The sequence below is a fragment of the Peromyscus leucopus genome, chromosome 5, assembly GCF_004664715.2.
Source record: "Peromyscus leucopus breed LL Stock chromosome 5, UCI_PerLeu_2.1, whole genome shotgun sequence".
NCBI lineage: Eukaryota > Metazoa > Chordata > Mammalia > Rodentia > Cricetidae > Peromyscus > Peromyscus leucopus.
Genome location: NC_051067.1, coordinates 75,680,999 through 75,699,417, shown reverse-complemented (window position 1 = coordinate 75,699,417; position 18,419 = coordinate 75,680,999). Strand labels below are relative to the sequence as shown.

The following is an 18,419-nucleotide window of genomic DNA, read 5'->3' as shown; positions in this document are numbered from 1 at the left end:
ATAATTATTTTTTTATTATTTTGAGATAGGATCTCTCTATGTAGCTCTGGCTGTCCTGGAACTTGATACGTAGACCAGGCAGCCTGCCTCTGCCTCCTGAGTGCACCACCACCCCTGACTTCCTCCGACTTATTTTTGAGGTTGGGTCTCTCACTGAACCTAGAGCTCCCAAGTCATCTAAATTGACTGACATGCAGCTCCAGACTTGTGACTGAAACACTTTACCTACTGAGCCATCTCCCCAGTGTGTGTGTGTGTGTATGTGTGTGTGTGTGTGTCTGGTGTGTGTTAAGACACAGTCTGGAGAACTGGAGCCCATGCTAGACTCACACTTGAGACCTTCCTGCCTCAACCTCAGCCACTAGAGAGTTTCCATTACAGTCCTGCACCATAGCATCTAGCAAAAATACTTGAGACTTTCCTTCTCTCTCTCTCTCTCTCTCTCTCTCTCTCTCTCTCTCTCTCTCTCTCTCTCCTCTCCTCTCTTCTCCTCTCCTCCCCTCCCTCCCTTCCTCCTTTTCTTCCTTCCTTCCTTTCTTTCGACAGAATCTCACTATATAGCTCTAGCTGGCCTGGAACTTGATATATAGACCAGGCTGGCTTCAAACTCAAAGAGATGGACCAGGCTTTGCCTCCTGAGTGCCAGAACTAAAGGTGTCTGCAACCATGCCCAGCAAATACATTTTTTTTTTTTTTTTTTTTTTTTGGTTTTCGGAGACAGGGTTTCTCTGTGTAGTTTTGGTGCCTGTCCTGGATCTCACTCTGTAGACCAGGCTGGCCTCGAACTCACAGAGATCCGCCTGGTTCTGTCTCCCAAGTGCTGGGATTAAAGGCATGGGCCACCACTGCCCGGCCCAAAATACATAATTTTTAAATGAAAAAACAAAACAAAAACTCCTGTGAACCCTCCTTTCCATAGTAGTATAGCAGAAAATAAACTTAGACTAGATGAAACAGCTCAGTTGGTTTCTTGAATAGTAATCCTTCCAGTGATTCCCAGTGAGGGAGACACACAGGACAGAAATAAACAAAGATGGACTACAGAGATAGCTCATTGGTTAAGAATGTGGTGTGTTTCCAGAGTTCAGTCTCCAGCAACCATGTAGAAAGTCTTTTGATACATAACTCTAGCTCCAGGGGTCCAGTGACTTTTTCTGGCCTCCTGGCCTTTGAGGGTGCCTGCATACATGTGGCAGGCATGTGCCAATAAATAAATAAATCTTCAAAGGTTGTTTTAACCTTGATCTTTTGTTGTTGGAGGTCTGTGCTTGGGCAGTGGGCATATTTAAGGCTACAACTGTTTTGTTTATGTGAATGAATGTCTCATACCGCAGAACACTGAAAGCTTCAGATTCATGTCTAGAAACATGCTTTTTTTAAAAACTCAAATATAGGAACTATGTCTATGATTCAAAAGTGATAGCATGTTGGTTAATTACAGCATTTTGGTTTAACACGCTGTAAAACATATGAGTGTACACTTTCTAAGCAGAACTGTGACCATTTCGAAATATAAGAGCAGTGCTTTGAGAGCTTGATCTTTGACCCCAGCCAATGCGGAAAAGATGCAGTTACCACCTGAGCAAGAATGAAAACTAAGCGCACTTCCAATCTCTCTGTGTTTGTTCTTCTGAATGCACCCTCTTGGAAAAGAGTAAGTTTTGCCTTATCCAGACACTTCCAAAAAAGAAAAGAAAAAAAAAGGAGTTTGATATTGGACCCACTGTGGTGGTACATACCTTAAATCTCAGCCCTAAGGGAGTCAGAAGTCTTAAGGTAAACCTGGTCTACATATCAAGTTCCATGCCAGCCAGGGATTCAAAGTGAGACTATCTCAAAATGAATAAATCCATTAAAATCAAAATGGGAAGAATATGTACAATATGAAAGCCCTTCCCCTTTTTAGACATGGTTTCTCTGTGTAGCCCTGGCTGTCCTGGAGCTCACTTTGTAGACTAAGTTCACCTCGAACTCACAGAGACCCATCTGCCTCTGCCTCCCAAGTGCTAGAATTAAAGGGAACACTGCCACCATCTTAAAAACTATCACATTTATTTCTTATGTGTCCACAACCCTCAGTGCACATGTGGCAATCAGAAGAGAATTTGGGGGACTCCGTTATCTCTTCTCACCATGTGTGTATTGGGTCTTGGACTCAGGTTGTCAGGCTTAGTGGCAAGTGTGTTGCCCCTCTGGGCCATCTCAGGGGCCTTCCCTAGGATGACGAGGTGTCTGGGATGGTTTTGCGATTTATCTTCACTTAGCTGCATGCTCATAATAGTTCATGTAAAAATCAAGGGGTAGGGCCAGCAACATGGCTCAGCAGCGCCTGACAGCTGGAGTTTGATCCCCAGAACCACACGGTGGAGGGAGAGAACGAACTCCCGCAAGTTGTCCTCGGATGCTCTGTAGCTCTGGTTCCAGGGAAGATCGTGACACCAGGCATGTACACAGTGCACAAACCTAAACAATGGCAGGACATTCACACACATTAAAGTGACTTTTTTAAAAATCAAAAACTTCAATAGGTATGTGTCTGTGTGCATGTGGGTATGCATGCCACACACATCTGTAAGAGGACAACTTCCAGGGGTGTAACTCAGGTTGCCAGGCTCGAATGGCAAGCACACTGAGACATCTCCTTGACCTGGGATTTGTTCTTAAAAGCAAGGATTCTTGAGGGTTTGAGTGTAGGTGAGTGGTAGAACATTTGCTTAAAATGTTCCACATCTAGAATGTGTGCATCTATGTGTGGGTATATGCATGAGTGCGGTGCCCCTGGAGGCTCAAGGGTGTGGGATCCCCTGCAGCTGTCGTTACTTGGTGCTGGGAACTGAATTCAAGTCCTCCGCAAGAGTTCTTAACTGCTCAGGCTTCTCTCTAGGACTCCCAGTCTTACTCTAGTCCTCTATCTGTGCAGCGTGGCTTCCTGGTGCCTTGTGGATTCCAAAATGCTAGGTCAGTGGTTCTCAATCTTTCTAATGCTTCCACCCTTTAATACAGTTCCTCATGGTGTGGTGACCCCATAGAGTTATTTTGTTGCTACTTCATAACCAACCGTAAATTGTGCCACTCTTTGAATCATAATGTAAATATCTGAAATGCAGGATATCTGATATGTGACGGCCCTGATCTTGATCAGGGGTCCTTGATCCACAGTTTGAGAATCGCTGCCCTAGGTGCTCAAGCCTCTTATAAAGTGGCGTAGTAAAGTCCAGAGTGAAAATGCAAGCTATTAATCCCAGCACGCAGAAGGCACACGTGAGAAGTGGGGCGGAGATGGCAGAGAGAGGGTCAAGGCCGCCCAGACATTTGGCGCTTCAGTCTCTGGCAGGATGGAACTGGCCTTGGCTGGAGGACAGCAGAAAGGATGGGTTGGGGTAAGAGTCCGCTTGGAGGCGGGTGTCGGGGCACGGCGACCACGCAGTCCCGGGAGCTGCCGCCAGATGGCGAGCGGGCCGCGGGAAAGACCCAGGCCGCAGCTTCTCACGCTCCTGCGGCCTGGCCTTGCCCCTCCTCACCTGGGTGTGAGATGCATGCCTCTGAGGTGCTAGGGCTGGACCCCCCAGGCGCCTCGAGGCCCCCAAAGCCTGGGGCGCAATCTCACATCCTTTGTGTACTTCCCACCACTCTGTTCCCATGCCTGCATCAGCATCTCAGCTCTCTGCAAAAGTATCACCTTCTCCGGGGGTCTTCCCTGACTGCCCTGGGATCAGAAACCCATACTTTGACCCCTGTGAAGCTCGTTCCATTTATTTTTTTTTCTTTGAAACAAAATCACTCTTTAGCCCAGGCTGCCCTTAAACTTCTGATCCCCCTGCCTCAGCCTCTCGTGCTGGGATGACAGATATGAAAGTTGTGGCCCATACCTCTAATCTCTGCACTCAAGAGAATGAGGTGGGAAAAGCCCAAGGTCATAGCCAGTCTGGGCTGGGAAATCCTGTCTCAACCCTCTCACCCAAAAAGACAATAGCAGTCGTGTTAACTCCTTACTGTTTGGGCACAGGGGTGTTGTAGAGAGCTCCAGCTTATCATAACTAAGGGTTCCCTCCTCAGAACAGGAAGAAAAAAACATAATGGGCTTCTGCCACCAGTGTGTATCAACACCTGTTTTCAGGTCTTTCTGAGTCCTCTCTCCAATCTCCGAGGGAGAGATGTTACCAGCATCCTACTCCAGAAGAGGGAGCTGAAGCCCGGAGTGGTTAATGGCCTTGCATGGGGTGCACAGCCACAGAACTGCAGGACAGAGCAAGGAACCTCAAAGTCACTGAAGGGTGTGATGTCACTAAGTGGATAAATGGGGGTCTCAGGATTCAAAAGACTCCTAAGCCTCTGTCCCCTAGACCTGCCTCCCTTGATTCTCATGGTCCCCATGGAGCAGGCTCAGCCCCACTGGGACGCACAGCAGGCTGGGAGGAGCTGTGGGATTGGACAGGTCAGCTTGCCTTCCTTCCCTGCTGGGAGCTCCCAGAACCACCTCTGGGCTGCTGGGAGGGGAGAGGGGTGAAAAGCAGACCTCTGAGGACCCAGACTCACACTCTAGACAGCAGGGTCCATTGCCCGGGACCCTGAGCCCACTCCAAGACTGACTGACGACCGCACAGCTAAGTGATGCTCTGTCGCCAGTTAACCACGCTGCTGGGTCTGCTCAGTGGGGCGTGGCTACCCACAGGCTCAGGGAGGCCTAGGGTTCCATCTGCCTCTACTCAGGCCTGGGCTGCTGTCAATCAGAGCTGGACTCTGGATCCTCTGGTGCCAGCCTCTGCCCTGGGTAGCTGGAAGGCCTTCTTGAGCCTACAAGACAAACAGCAAGGAGCAGGCGGGCTGCACGGAGGGCAGAGAGAGGCTGCTGGTGTGTCTTTGCCCTTGGTCCCCCAGGAAGTGCTCCAGGAGACATGTAAAGCTGTGGCCTTCATTCAGGTGAGGCGGCGGCGGCGGCGGTGGCAGTGGTGGTGGTGGTGATGGTGGTGGTGGTGGTGGTGGCGGCGGTGGTGGTGGCAGCACTGGTGGTGGACACCCTTTGGCCTCAGGCAGATTTGCAATCGTCTCAAGTCCTGAATCTTCCATTTAAATGCCTATGAAATTCAGGTTACTCCATCTTCATCAAATCTATTTCCTTTTCCCCTCTCCATTTTTTTTTTTTTTAAGACATTGGCTCCTGTAGCCCAGGCTGACCTCTGTGTAGCTAAAATGAGCTTGAGGCTGGGTTTATGTAGCCCAGGCTGACTTCTCTAGCCAAATGATCTTAAGATCCTGATTTCGCCTCATGTGTGCTGGTCTGCAGGCATGTGCAACCACATCTAGTTTCAGGAACCCAGGGCCTCATGCATGTGAGACCAGCTGCACCACTGAGCCACGTCTGCAGCTGCTGAATCCACTTTCCTACTTAGCAGCCAGGAAGAGGCTGTTGACAAATACATGTCCCTTGCTTCCCTCCAAACCCTCATGGCTCTCTCCTTTCTCTGAACAAAAGCCCAGGTTCTCAGAGCCCACAAGGTTCTACATTCTTTGACCTCCCTGACTTTGGCTACCCCATTCTCCTCACTCCGCTCCTGACAGGACACGTGTGTGTGTGTGTGTGTGTGTGTGTGTGTGTGTGTGTGTGTGTGTGTAAGTAGGGTTTTGTTAAGTATTGCAGACTGCCCCGTAGCTCAGTGATCCTTCTCCTGGGGTCATAGGTGTGAGTGACCACATCCATCTTGGAGTGGAGGCTTTGTTGTTTTAGCCCAAGTCTTATGTAGCTTGGGGCTGGCTGTAAACGTCTATCCTCCTGCCTCTGCCTCCTGAATGCTGGGTTTACAGGTGTGCACCACAGCCCAGTTTGTGTGGTGCTGGAGGTGGAACCCAGGACCTCAAAAATGCTAGGTAGGTATTCTAGCTATTTCTGTTGTTTGTTGTTTGGTTTTTCGAGACAGGGTTTCTCTGTGTAGCTTTGGAGCCTGTCCTGGAACTTGCTCTGTAGCCCAGGCTGGCCTTGAACTCAGAGATCCGCCTGCCTCCCGAATGCTGGGATTAAAGGCGTGCGCCACCGATCCTGGCAGTACTCTACCTATTGCGCTACATCCCCCATCCCAGGGCAGAGGTTATTTGATTTTGTTCTTTTCAATATACCTGTCCCCATGCCTTACAACAGGGCCAGGCACACAGTGGACTCTTGGTGTTTGTTAATGAATGAATGAATGGACTAGTAGCACATGCCTTTCTGGGCTGTGGAGCAGCTGAACAGGAAACTATCTCATATCTGCATTCAGTTGGTGTTCCAGAAGGGCTTTGGGATTTCTCATTCTATGCCGAGTTCAAATCCTGCTTCACTGTTGGTGATCTCAGGGGTAGAGTTCCTCTGGCTATGCTCAGTAGGGAACCGCTTCCCCAACCCCTCTGGCTTGGTATTTGCCCATCAAACCTTGGAACTCAGAAGACCCCGATTAATATGTTTTGCCCCAAATCTATTTTTCCCTTTCAAGATAGATCTCACCAAATAGTCCAGGCTGGCCTGGAACTTGTGACCCCGTGTTTCTGAGTCCTGGGGTTACACACGTCACCGTGCCCACTCCACATTCTGTGTCTGCTGCTGCCTACCAGCCAATGGCTGCACCTAGCACAACAAAACCCAACTGTGAGTCTAGATCACTGCTGAGCCCAGAGGGGCACCTGCCCCCGATGGCACAGGACACTGCAGTTGGCAGCCTTCCCTGTGGCTGTGTGACCTTAGACAGCTCCAAGCCTGAGTTTCCTCGTTTGGAAATAGGGACGTATCATTGGTCTCAGCGTCGTCTGGGTTTAGTGGGGGCCAGCATGGGGGTGGGCCAGGGATTCTCTCTACTTTTTCTTCCAGTGCTGGAAGTGGAACCCAGGGCCTTGGGCATGTATTAGTGGAACACTTGGGAGGCTGAGGCAAAGGCTATGGAGTTCAAGGCCAACCTCCGCTAAATAGTGAGTTTGAGGCCAGCCTGGGGTACATGAGACCTATCTCAAAAACAAACAATAAACAAATTTTTAAAAAGGTTTCAAGTAGTTTCTTCTTTTCCTTTTTAAAATTTTCTGAGCATAGTGTTGCACGCCTTTAATCCCAGCCTTTGGGAAGCAGAAGCAGGTGGTTCTCTGGGAATTCCAGGCCAGCCTGGTCTACACAGCAAGTTCCAGCTGGCTAGGGTAATGTGGTGAGCCCCTGTCTCAAAAAATGTAATTATACTTATTTTGTGGGTACACACGTGTGGTGTGTGTGTGTGTGTGTGTGTGTGTGTGTGTGTGTGTGTGTGTGTTCCATGACTCAAGTGTGGTGGTCAGAGGACAACTTGTGGGAACTGGTTCCCTTCATTGTGTGGGTCACAGGAATTGAATTCAGGTTATCAGATTTGCAGTGGCCTTGACCACTGAGCCGTCCTGCTGACCACTACCGGGAGTGTGTGTGTGTGTGTGTGTGTGTGTGTGTTGTGTGTGTGTGTGTGTTTAGGTAGTACTTCAGAGGGTAGAGAACTGGTCCAGCAGGTAAGGGCGCTGTCAGCAAGCCTGGCTATCTGAATTTGATTCCTGGGACCCATACGGTGGAAGAAAGGAACTGACCCCCACAATCTGTCCTTGACTTCCACATGGGCACCATGGCATGTGAACCCTACCACCCATCACCCTGACAAAATAAATTTAATTTTAAGCAATAAAAAAGACAGGGTTTCACACTATAGCCTAGGCTGGCATAGAACTCACTGAGCAGCCAAGGTTGGTCTCAAACTCATGGCAACCCTTCCTTCAGCCTCCCAAGTTCTTGGATTACAGGTATGAGTCACCATACCCAGCTTGATTAAAAAAAAAAAGATTTAATGTGTATGTTTTACCTCCCATTAGTATTACACCAGGTGTGTGCCTCACGCCTGTAGAAGCCTGACAGTGATGTCAGACACCCGCCCCCCAAACTGGAGTTAGGGGTGACTGAGAGCCGAGTCATCTCTAGCCACCCCCACCTTGGCTTTCCTTTTTCTGTGGCACTGGGGATGGGACCCAAGCCTTGCGCATGTCAGCTTAAGTGCTCTACTGAGCTACGCCCCAGCTCTGGTTTTCTATTTATTTTGACACAGGGTCTCGGTAAGTTTCCCAAATGGGCCTTGATCTTGAGATCCCCAGTCTTGGCCCCCAGAAAGTCTGTGATGTGTGTGTCTGCACCACCAGGCCCAGCTTTCCAGTTTAATTTGGATGGTTTTTTATATGGGAGTATGTGTGAGGGCACACACGTGTGCAAAGGACAGGGGTTGATGTCAGGGTCCTTAACTGCTTTGTTCTTTTAAAAAAATTTTATGAGTGTTTTGCCTGCACGTATATCTGTGTGCTATCAGCATGCTTGGTGCCCAGAAGAGGGTGTTAGACCCCTGGAGAAGTTGTGAGTTGCCATATGGGTGCTGGGAATTGAACCTAGGTCTTGTAGAAGAGTAGTTAGTGCTCTTAACCACTGAGCCGCCTCTCCAGCTCCCTCATGCCTGATCTGACAAGCACGCTCATTGACCCAGGAGCTCACCAATTCGGCTAGGCTGGGCTGGCCAGCAAGCCCAGGGCTGTCTTCCCTTCCCAGTGCTGAGATCACAGGCCCGAGTCCTAGTTCATGTGAGTGCTGGGGATCTGAACTCGGGTTCTGCACCACATCATCTTACTGACTCTCCCCAGCCCTTGATTCAAATGACTTTATCCAAGAAAGAGGCTTGGAAAGGTTGAATACCTTCCTGCAGGCCACGCAGCCAGAAGGAAGATTCAGAACTTAAATCCAGGCCACCTGCCTTCAGCACCTCCACCTTTCTGTCGGGGTAGAAGTGGATGGTAATTATTTTCATCCCTCTGACCCCAGACTGCACAGAGCTGACTGTCCCTGTCTCTGATTGCAGGTGCTCTCCAGGCCTGGCTGCACAGCGGCCAGGGTCCTTAATCATCTGTGTTTCGGACATTGTTCCTCCTTCTACATTCCCAGCTCGGATCCCACCCCGGTTGTCCTCTGCAACAGCTGTGTGCCAGCTCAAAAGCGCTGGACGTCGGTGGTGCTGTGGTGTGGGGCTGGCCACGCAGCCTCCCCTCGGCGCGTGAGGACAACTGTCACCCTAGTGCAGAAGTGCCAGTGTGGTCCGAAGCCGTGAGCCGAGTGTCGTGGAGGATCGCGCAGCATCTGAACCTCGGAAAGAAACAGGAGCTGCCGTAGAAAGACGTGACCTGAACTATATACATCAGGTCAAGAGAGCAGGGTTAGAAGGACAGACAGACAGGTCCACGAGGTCCTCATCTTGCTCCTGGAACATGAGACATGGTTCCCCAGTCATGGGTTTAGACCACTAATAGTCATAGCATGTGGGGTGGGGTGTAACTCAGCGGGAAAGGGCTTGCCTGCCATGCATGAAGCCCTGGGGTCCATTCCTAGCACGGGAATATGTGGAGGGGAAAAGTGAAAGTTAGCCGTAGTGTGTGATTCACAGGGCCCTGTGAGGGAGGGACTATTCCTTCCACAAGCACTAACTCACATGTCCTCAAGAGTCAATCCCCAGCCGTCCCGCAGGGTGGGACTTCACCACAGGCCATTTTGCAGATGAGGAAACCGAAGCAGCCTTTGAGGCACTCTCACTGTTTTGGAGGGATGGGGTCGAGACACAGGCCTTGCACAACCCAACACAGCTCCCCGCTGAGCCCCTCCCCCAGCCTGGGGTTCCGCTGCTGACCACCAGGTGGCACTGCGTCTCTCTGTCCGAGCCAGACACTCCTAACTCCTAGGATGACAGCATCACCCAAACACGGACACTCAGCAAAGATGACCCCGTTCTAGGGACACCAGAAAAACAGCAGCAGCAGCAGCAGCAACAACAAAAAAAAACATGGCAGGCAAGCGGGAAGCAGCTGCTTGGAAAACCTGGCCCCAGCCAGAGGCGACCCCGAGTGTGCGCAGCTGCCTCTCTCACTGACAGAGGCTGGGGTTTCCCTTATTGCCCCACCCGAGTCCCCGCAGCAGCCCACCCCCAGCTTGGCATTCCACGGGAATCATAAAGGTTGGCCAGTCCAGCTGTGCGTGCGTCTCTCTGACTGGGTTTCCTGGGTAGGGGCTCCCTTCTCAGCTAGGGGGCAGGGTGTGCGGCAGCCAGGCGGCCTAGCTTTGGGCGGCTGGAACCAGGGCTCTGGCAGATGGGGCCGTTTGGCAGAGACTCAGAGACATGTGGCAGCGTCGCCTCCAAATGCCCCCACCCCCAGTGCAGGGTGGAGGGAGCTGGTCAAGCGCCCCCCTCCCGCCCTTCTTCCTGCCTCAGGAAGGAAGGCTCCAGGTGAGGGGAACAGGAGGGCCCCCCACAAGGAAACAGATGGGACAGCGCGGCTGGGAGCTGCGACCCTTGACCTCACAGGCCTGAACAGAGAGGGGTGGGAACCTGCCTGCCTGCCAGCTCCCAAGAGCGTCCTAGAGGGAGGGTCATGGAGCCCTGGGGGTGGGGGGCGCCCTCCTGCCTGTCCCTAGAGCTTGGTGGCCAGCCTCATGCAGTGTCTGAGCTGGCAGCCCAGCCCTGGCACCCCTTTTCTGGCGGGCACAAGATGCCTGCATCCCTCCACCTCAGCTGTGCCCACCTCCTGCCAGCCTGGAGAGCCAGCTGGGAACCTTGGTGCCAGGGGGGCCCAGAGTCACTGCGCCCTCCCAGGCAGTGCCAGTCGGCCCCCGCTGCTGCCCCCCAGGCCCAGTAATGGGTGGGTAATGAGTGCTGGGGGAGTGGGGGGAGGGGCGGGGAGGCAGGTGCCACAGGCTCTGGCACCGAGGGCCGCTAATCAGGTTTGCCAACGCCATCTGTCATCGTGCGAGCATCTGGGGCTCAAGGTGACCCTGTCACCCTCAGTTACAATTATGAGTTTGGCATCTGTATTAAAGCCCGCCAGCCGGCCAGGCAGGGGAGGGCTGGGGTGGGCGAGGGGGTGCACGGTGAGCCCCATCCCTGGGGTCTGGTTCCCAGGGGTTGTCTAGCTGCCAAGGCGTGAAGCTTCTCTGCACTCTGTGTATGTCCTCACACAATATGAGTACACACACACCCATCCTAGCCTCCTTAGCTATTCTCCCCTAGTGTGTCTGGGCACAGGCCTGGGGGTCTCGGGGTTTGTTCTGAGTGGGGCTGTGTGTCCGAGGGTTTGTAGGGTGGGAGGAGGGGAATGGCTGGGACACTGGGCCGGTGCCTAGGTAAGCAGGAGTGTGCGTGTGCTAAACGAGAAGTGCTGGAGACTTGATCTGCCTTCGGAGGACGGCGTGTGTTAGGGTGTGAGTGCTTGGAGTGTGTGTGATTGTGGGTGTGCATCAGAGGACATGCAGTGCTGTAGCCCTTACAGTTACAGACTGTGTGTGGTGGGGGTATGAATTTGTGTGTGAGATCCTTTCAGAGTGGTGTGTGCGTGCGCGTGTGCGTGTGCATGCGTGCGTGCGTGCGTGCGTGTGTGTGTGTGTGTGTGTGTGTGTGTGTGTGTGTGTGAAGCAGCAGCAGCTGGCAGAGGCTGTGGACATTCACCCCAGATTCTCTTCTGCCCCTTCAGTCTGTTCCTGCCCTCAACAGTTGGGCTCTGGGCCAGAGAGTTCTGACAAAGACCCAGGGCTCTGGATAGTGTAGGCCTGGTTTTGGTTTCTCTGTTCTTGGAACTGTGTTCTCAGTTCAAGATTCCAGTTCTAAACAATGGGGATCTAGACTTTCCCCTCTCAAGACAGGGTTTCTCTGTGTAACAGCCGTGGCTGTCCTGGAACTCACTCTGTAGACCAGGCTGGCCTCAAACTCACAGAGATCCACCTAGCCTCTGCCTCCCGAGTGCTAGGATTAAAGGTGTGCATCACCACTGCCTGACAGATCTAGAGTTTTGGGTTCTGGATTCTAGAACGTGAATCTGGTTTTAGATCGTTGGTCCTGCATTTTGGATCTGCTTTCCTACATCTCAATTATTGGGGTCTAGAGTCTCTTCTTCTTTCGGATTCTGAAGATACCTGCACATACCTGTCCCCAGAATCTCATTGGAGGATTCTAAGCAGGTGCTTTACTGCTCAGCCACACCCCTGACCCCCATAACCTAGACCGTGGTTATGAATTCTAGGACGTGGATTACCTAGGCTGAGTTCTGGGTCTGGACTCATCTCTGTGAGCTCATCCTGACTTGTCTCTTGTCTCTCTGCCTGGGGTTCTAGAATTAAGCCTTCAATCACAGCCCCTAAAGATCAGTGTAGAGACAACATTTGACCACCAGGGGCCGCCCTTGGTCTAGATTTGGGCTAGACTGACCTAGCTGTGGGGCCACAAGGACCGGCATGACCCAACTTTTTGAGGGAGACTGGGAATGACTTCCTTATTCTCCCTCCACCTCAGATCTCATGTGAGGACTCATGCCTTTCAGCTCCCACCACTCAAATCTGAACAGTTTGCCCAGTGCCCCCTCAGTCCTACAAAAGTGTCTCTCCTCGACAGGTTGTAGGATGTTGAAGAACATCTGAGAAGGAGATGGTGGCCTCTTGTGACAGCAGTACCATTAACTTGTAAAGGGGTGGGATTTTTTTTTTCTTGAGACAGAGTCTCCTCTATCCTCTATGTAGCCCTAGCTGTCTTGAACTCACTCTGTAGACCAGGTTGGCCTTGAACTCACGGAGATCTACCTGCTTCTGCCTCCAGAGTCCTGGGATTAAAGATGTGTGTCACCACGCCTTGGCCACAAGGTGTGTGATGTTAGCTGATCACAGTGAAGCCCGGTGTGTTCTGTGTCTCTGAGGTGTGGTAGGAGTCCCTGTCACATGTCACATGCGTCTATGGTTATGTCAAGTGGTTGCTATGGGTGTGCCTGTAAGCACTGTAAGGACTACAGTGTGTCCCTGGGGGAAGGTATTCCGGAGTGTCAGGAGCAGCATCCGGAAGGCTGTGTCTCTGTGTGAATGATGCCTTATTAGCAGGACGAGGTGGGCATTCTGGGAGTGTCCAGTTGAGCCAGTGGAGTGGGGGCAGGGCATCGGAGATGAATCTCTAGGCCTCCTCGGGACATTCGCTGTGTCTGGACACATCTGGTCCTTCCTCTGTCACCCCATGAGCAGACCCACCAGTCTCTCTGAACGCAGACTCCTCTCACTTGGGGTTCCATCCCTGCCTGGTCCTATTGCTGGCCACACCAAGAGGTGCAGTGAAGCCCCGGTCTCGTGGCCTCCTGCTCAAATCTGTTCTCTTCCGTCTTCCTCGCTGGCTCGGCTTTTGCTTGTCCTTCTCCTCTGTTCTTCCCCGTTTCCCCTCTCCAGAAATCACTCTCATCCGCCCAGCTCTTCCTCTTGGACTTTAAGTGTTACTTTCTCCTTGTCTGCCCCTTTCTCTAGCATACACATGTGCTGTGTGTGTGTGTGTGTGTGTGTGTGTGTGTGTGTGCACCGCGTACACACACATGCCTATGGAGGCCAGAGGATAACCTTAATAGTGTTCCTCAGGTTTCCTCACTCTCTTCTTTCTCAGACCGGGTGTCACTATGTGGCCCTGCCTGGCCTGAAACTCACCATATTGACCGGGCTGGCCTGGAATTCACAGAACTCTGCCTGCCTGTGCTGGGACTAAAAAGGTACTCACCACCACACCCAGCTTTCCACATTGTTTTTTTTTGACACAGGGTCTTTTGCAGAATCTGGAAGGCTAGATGGCCAGCGTCCCCTGGAGTCCACCTGCCTCTGCCTTCCCAGGCTCACAGGCCTGTGCTCCCATCCTGCCTGGTTGTTTACATGAGTGATAGGGAGCCAAACTCAGGTTCTGGGGATCGCTCTCTACCAACCGAGCCGTCTCCTCAGCTTCTCCTCGCGGCCTCACCACCCACCCCCTCCCAGCACAAGAGACATTGGCCTGGAGCTCATGAGCCTCGGCTGCCCGCCCCGTAGGATTTACACTTGTGTGTCACTGTGTTGGTCTGTCCCCTTCCTCTTCCTTCTAAGACCTATTTCTCTCACCCCGCCCTCTTTCCGTGTCTCCTCGCCCTGAATCTTGTTACGCTCTGCCCACCTCTTCCTTCCTACCTTCGTCCCCGCATTTCTCCCTATCACTGTCTCTCCATATTCGTTGCACTCCATCTCTGCCAGCCCGGGTGGGTCCGGGTGGGTCCGGGACAGCCCAACCGGGGCGCCGCGGTGAACAATGCGGCATTCAGGAGGCCGGCCGGCGCCATGGCAACGCGCCCGCCCCGCCCTCCCCGCGCGCGGGCCGCGCGTGCCAAGAGGGTGCCATGGTTACATCGGGCGCGTGCCCACCCCGCGCGCCGCCGCGGCCCCGCACGCTCTTGCAGGGCTGGGCCAGAAGGGGGCGCCCGGTCTTAGCCTCTGCCTGGGGTCCGGAGGCGCTTCCATCTTCCAAGTTCCTTCAGCCCTCAGTGCCCTGGTTTCCCCATGGGGGGGGGAGGGGAGAGAGGCGTGGGGGAGGAAGGAGAGTGGGGCAGAGGGAGGGCAAGAGTGTAGGGCACTGGGGGACAGTGCTGTATTTGTGCTTTTGTATCTGATGGTCGGTGGAACTGTGTGTGTACTTGTGCAAATTGGTGCCCCAATGTTTGGACGCCTGTGTGTTTTACAAGAAGTCGTTGGGGAGGACACTAGGTGGGTGGAGAACCCACTTCCACGAGTTGTCCTCTGATCTCCACAGGCTTGTGACCACAAGCAAATGCCTACACACCTGCATACACAGAAAGAACAAATAAGTGCAACAAAATATAAAAAGAAGTTGCGTGGGGGTGGTCAACGTACAGCGCGCGCTTGCTTCGTGTGCTTGAGGTCTCGGTTCTGTCTCAGCACCACACTGTTGGTGGTAACTTTCGGGTCACTGCTTTATAAGTCTGGAAATGTGTATGTGTGTTGCATTTCTGCCTGTGATGGCAGAGTGTTGGAGATGTTGTAATGGTGTGTCTGTGTGTCTATGGTCATGTGACTGGGTGCCCACGTGGCATGGCTGTCTATGTGGTAGGGTGCTGTTGTGAGTTCACATTGCCTATTGCTCAGCTTGGTGTGTACTGATGGATAGCTGTGTGTTAGATCGGGTGTGATTTGGAGTTTGCATGTCTGGGGTCTGTGTTCTCAAACCCTTAGCTCATATATGCTTAGGCGTGGAAATGGGTGTGGGTTCCAAGGACTACAGAGTTCTGGCAGAGCCCCCTCACCTGAGGGCCTCCTGGCACAGAAGGGGGTACCCAGCTGCCTGGGACCTTGGACTCCCTACAGGTTCAGGAGAGCCCCAGCTGATGAATATTCATGAGGGGGGGCTGGCACCTACTGACAACAGCTGCGCTTCCATTAGTCCTCCCTACTCTGCTTGCTCCCAGTAGAAGGGAGAGGATTTCAGCCTGTCTGTCCCCGGCTCCAAGACTCAGGTCTGGGGAGTCCTGAGGACAATCACGGCCGGCCATGTCAGCGTGTTAACAAACATCTCAACAGCTTGTTGGGATGGCTAAGAGGCTGTCTAAATGTTGTGACAGGCTGTGGGAAGGCTGATTGTTGTACGACAGGATGTCCTTGTAGCTGTGGTGTGACATTACCCTGTTCCATTGTAGCTCTGTCCAGACTCTGGGCATGGTGTGACACCACTTGCAACAGGACTGAACAGTGTGGCCTGGAACTCACTGGCTGCCAGCGCCAGGACGCTGTGACTGCAAGGCCACCTTGATCTGAGGACAGCTGTGTGCCTCGCCCTGGGAGTGCAGGGACTGGACCTGCTCCTCTTGACTAGGACTGATGGGGCAGTGACTCTGTGCGACCACATGGTTAGGACAGCTGCAGGGACATGCAGACTGAGCGTGTGAGAGTGACATTGATTCAGTGTGAGGTCAGATTGTCAGGGCAACTGAGAGGAAGAGCAAGATTGAGGGGCTGATCACACACCCCTGGAGTTGCTGGGTGCAGTGGCATTTCTGTGTGTGGTCGTGTGGCTGAGGGTATGGCAGGCAGTGTGGCTGTGCAGGTACACTCTGGTGGTGACTACAGCTATGTGGAGTTGAAAGTATGACCGTGACTGTACTTGAAAACATGAACCGGAAGGCTACGACTGCCCAGATCCTGCCTTCAGCCTGCACAAGGAACTGAGGAGATTCCTTTCATGGGGCGAACTAGGAATTCACACTGACATTTCCTGAGATGTGGACATAGGCTGGGGCATAGGATTCCTTTGTCTCCTCTTCCCCGGCTGGTTTGGGGGGAAGCTTCTAGAAGTAACAGAGATGAAGTAGGATTCCAGCTGTAGTTAGTTGGCCCCAGAGGCCTCAGATCCAACATATGTGACTCAGTCAGTGTGGCCTTACCTCCTCTGACTTCTCACACTCGGCGCAATCGAGAGCTGCTGCTGGCTGCCCCGAGGCAGCACAGAGGCTCTATTCAGGACCAGGGACCAGGTTACCAGGGTGGGCGGGTCTCGACCAGCTGCAAATGAAACATTTCCCTAACCCTACATGAGCAGTTCCAGGAGGTGCTGGCCAGGCTGCACCATAGACAAGTATGTGTGTTGTCTGTTGCATCCTGGGAAGCTCTGGTGGTAGGGTGTGGGTCTCCTTCTGTGATTCAGGCATGTCTGTGTCTGTGTATGTGACCAGAAGTGATGTTCCTGCAGGTTTTCTTTGTATGTGTGGGTATGTCCCCATGTGGTGTACTGTGTGCCACCCTTATGGGGGTCAGAGGTCAACTTTGTCCCTCAGGTCTTGTTCACTTGGTTTTTGTTTTTTACAGTTATGTATTGTGTGTGCGTGTGTATATGCAGCTGGGCACATGTGTCATAGCATGTGTGGGGGAGTCAGAAGACAAGTTGGAAAGAGGTGGCTTTCTCTTTCCATGATGTGGTTCCAAGGATTGGATTCAGGTTGTCAAGTGCCTCTACCCGCTGAGCCATCCTGCTGGCCCTCTCTTTTAAATAATCATACCTACTTATTTTGTGTGGGGAGGACACATGTATGACATAGCACACATGTGGAGGTGGTGCCTAGTGCCCTTAACTAATGAGCCATCCTGCTGCCCCTCTCCTTTCTTCCTCCCTCCCTCCCTCCCTTCCTTCCTTCCTTCAAGATTTACTTATTCTATGTGTATGAGTATTTTGCTTGCATGTATCTATGTACACTATGTACATGCCTGGTGCCTTCAGAGGTCGGAAGAGGCACCAGATCCCCTGGAGCTGGAGTTATGGATGGCTGGGAGCTGCCATGTGGGTGCTGGGAAACCAGACCAGGTCCTCTGCAGAGCAGCCAGTGCTCCAGACATTGGGCCATCGCCCTCGTCCCCTTTTGTCTTCTGAGACCTGGAGTTGGCCAAGTAGACCAGGCTGGCCTGGCAGTGAGGCTCGGGACCTGTCCGTCTTGTCTCCCTGGTCCTGGGATGACAGGTGCGCACCTCCATGTCCAGCTTTTCTTTCTTTCTTTTTATGTGGATTCTGGGGATTCAACTCAGTTGAATCCTTATACTTGAAGAGAGGGTTTTACCCAATGACGTTTCTGCAGAGATCCCTTCCTCCACTTTTTGTTTGTTTGGTTTTCTGAGACAGAGTTTCTTTGTGTGGCCCTGCCTGTCTTGGAACTCGCTGTGTAGACCAGGCTGGCCTCGAACTCACAGAGATCTGCCTGCCTCTGCCTCCCGAGTGCTGGGATTAAAGGCGTGTGCCACCACTGCCCGGCTAGTGTGTAATTTTTTTTAAAACTTTTTTTTTTTTTTTGAGATAGTGTCTTGTTATGCTACCTAGTCTAAATTTAACTTAAAGATCCTCAGGCCATGTGTGGTAATGCACACATTTAGTTCCATCATTTGGGAGGCGGAGGTAGGCAGATCTTGGTGAGATCAAGACCAGGGTGATCTACATAGCAAATTCCAGGACAGCTAAAGCTACACAGTGAAACCTTGTCTCAAACAGAACAACACAGACTAGAACTCTTGATCCTCCTGGTGTGTGCTAGGATTACAGATGTGCGTCACTGTGCCTGATTCTTGTGTGGTTCTAGTCTATCCTGCGTCATGAGAGAGTTTCCTGCAGCCAAGCCTGGCTTCACATCTGCCATGTAGCCAAGAATGATCTTGAATTTCTGCTCCTCCTGCATTAGACAAGGGCCTCCACATCCAATGTATGAAGTGTTTGGGGTGAACCTAGGGCTTCCACCTGTCTTACATGCCCTGTCTTGTCCCTTGCCCCCCACTTCTGACATTCAAAATGTTTTTCTGTTTTGTGTGTGTGTGTGTGTGTGTGTGTGTGTGTGTTATGTAGTTTTGTGTGTGCAGTACTCACAGAGGCCAGAAGAGGGCATGGGATCCATTGGAACTGGTGGTAAGGGTGGTTGTAAACTACATGATGTGGGGGCTAGGAACTCAGGTCCTTCGAAAGAGCAGGGCCCTCTTAACCGCTGAGCCATCTCCAAGCCCTGTTTTGTTTTGGTTTTCAATTTTATTTATTCATGTGTATATATGTGTGCTTGCATGTGTGGAG

At 52.2% G+C, this 18,419-nt stretch overlaps 1 protein-coding gene across 1 annotated transcript; it reads left to right on the top strand.

The window, feature by feature from the left end:
• Positions 1–3,454: 3,454 nt before the first annotated feature.
• Positions 3,455–9,838, top strand: Dand5 (DAN domain BMP antagonist family member 5). The gene is made up of 2 exons (XM_028861790.2): positions 3,455–4,920; positions 8,868–9,838. Exons 1-2 carry the CDS (start codon positions 4,612–4,614, stop codon positions 9,111–9,113), a joined length of 555 nt encoding a protein of 184 aa, XP_028717623.1. The 5' UTR covers positions 3,455–4,611; the 3' UTR covers positions 9,114–9,838.
• Positions 9,839–18,419: the final 8,581 nt, after the last annotated feature.

Excerpts from the sequence above, each read along its gene's own strand:
- Dand5 (XM_028861790.2), top strand. The coding sequence starts at position 4,612 with ATGCTCTGTCGCCAGTTAACCACGCTGCTGGGTCTGCTCAGTGGGGCG. Across the intron at positions 4,921-8,867 it reads AAGCTGTGGCCTTCATTCAG|GTGCTCTCCAGGCCTGGCTG; the intron begins GTGAGGCGGCGG and ends CTCTGATTGCAG.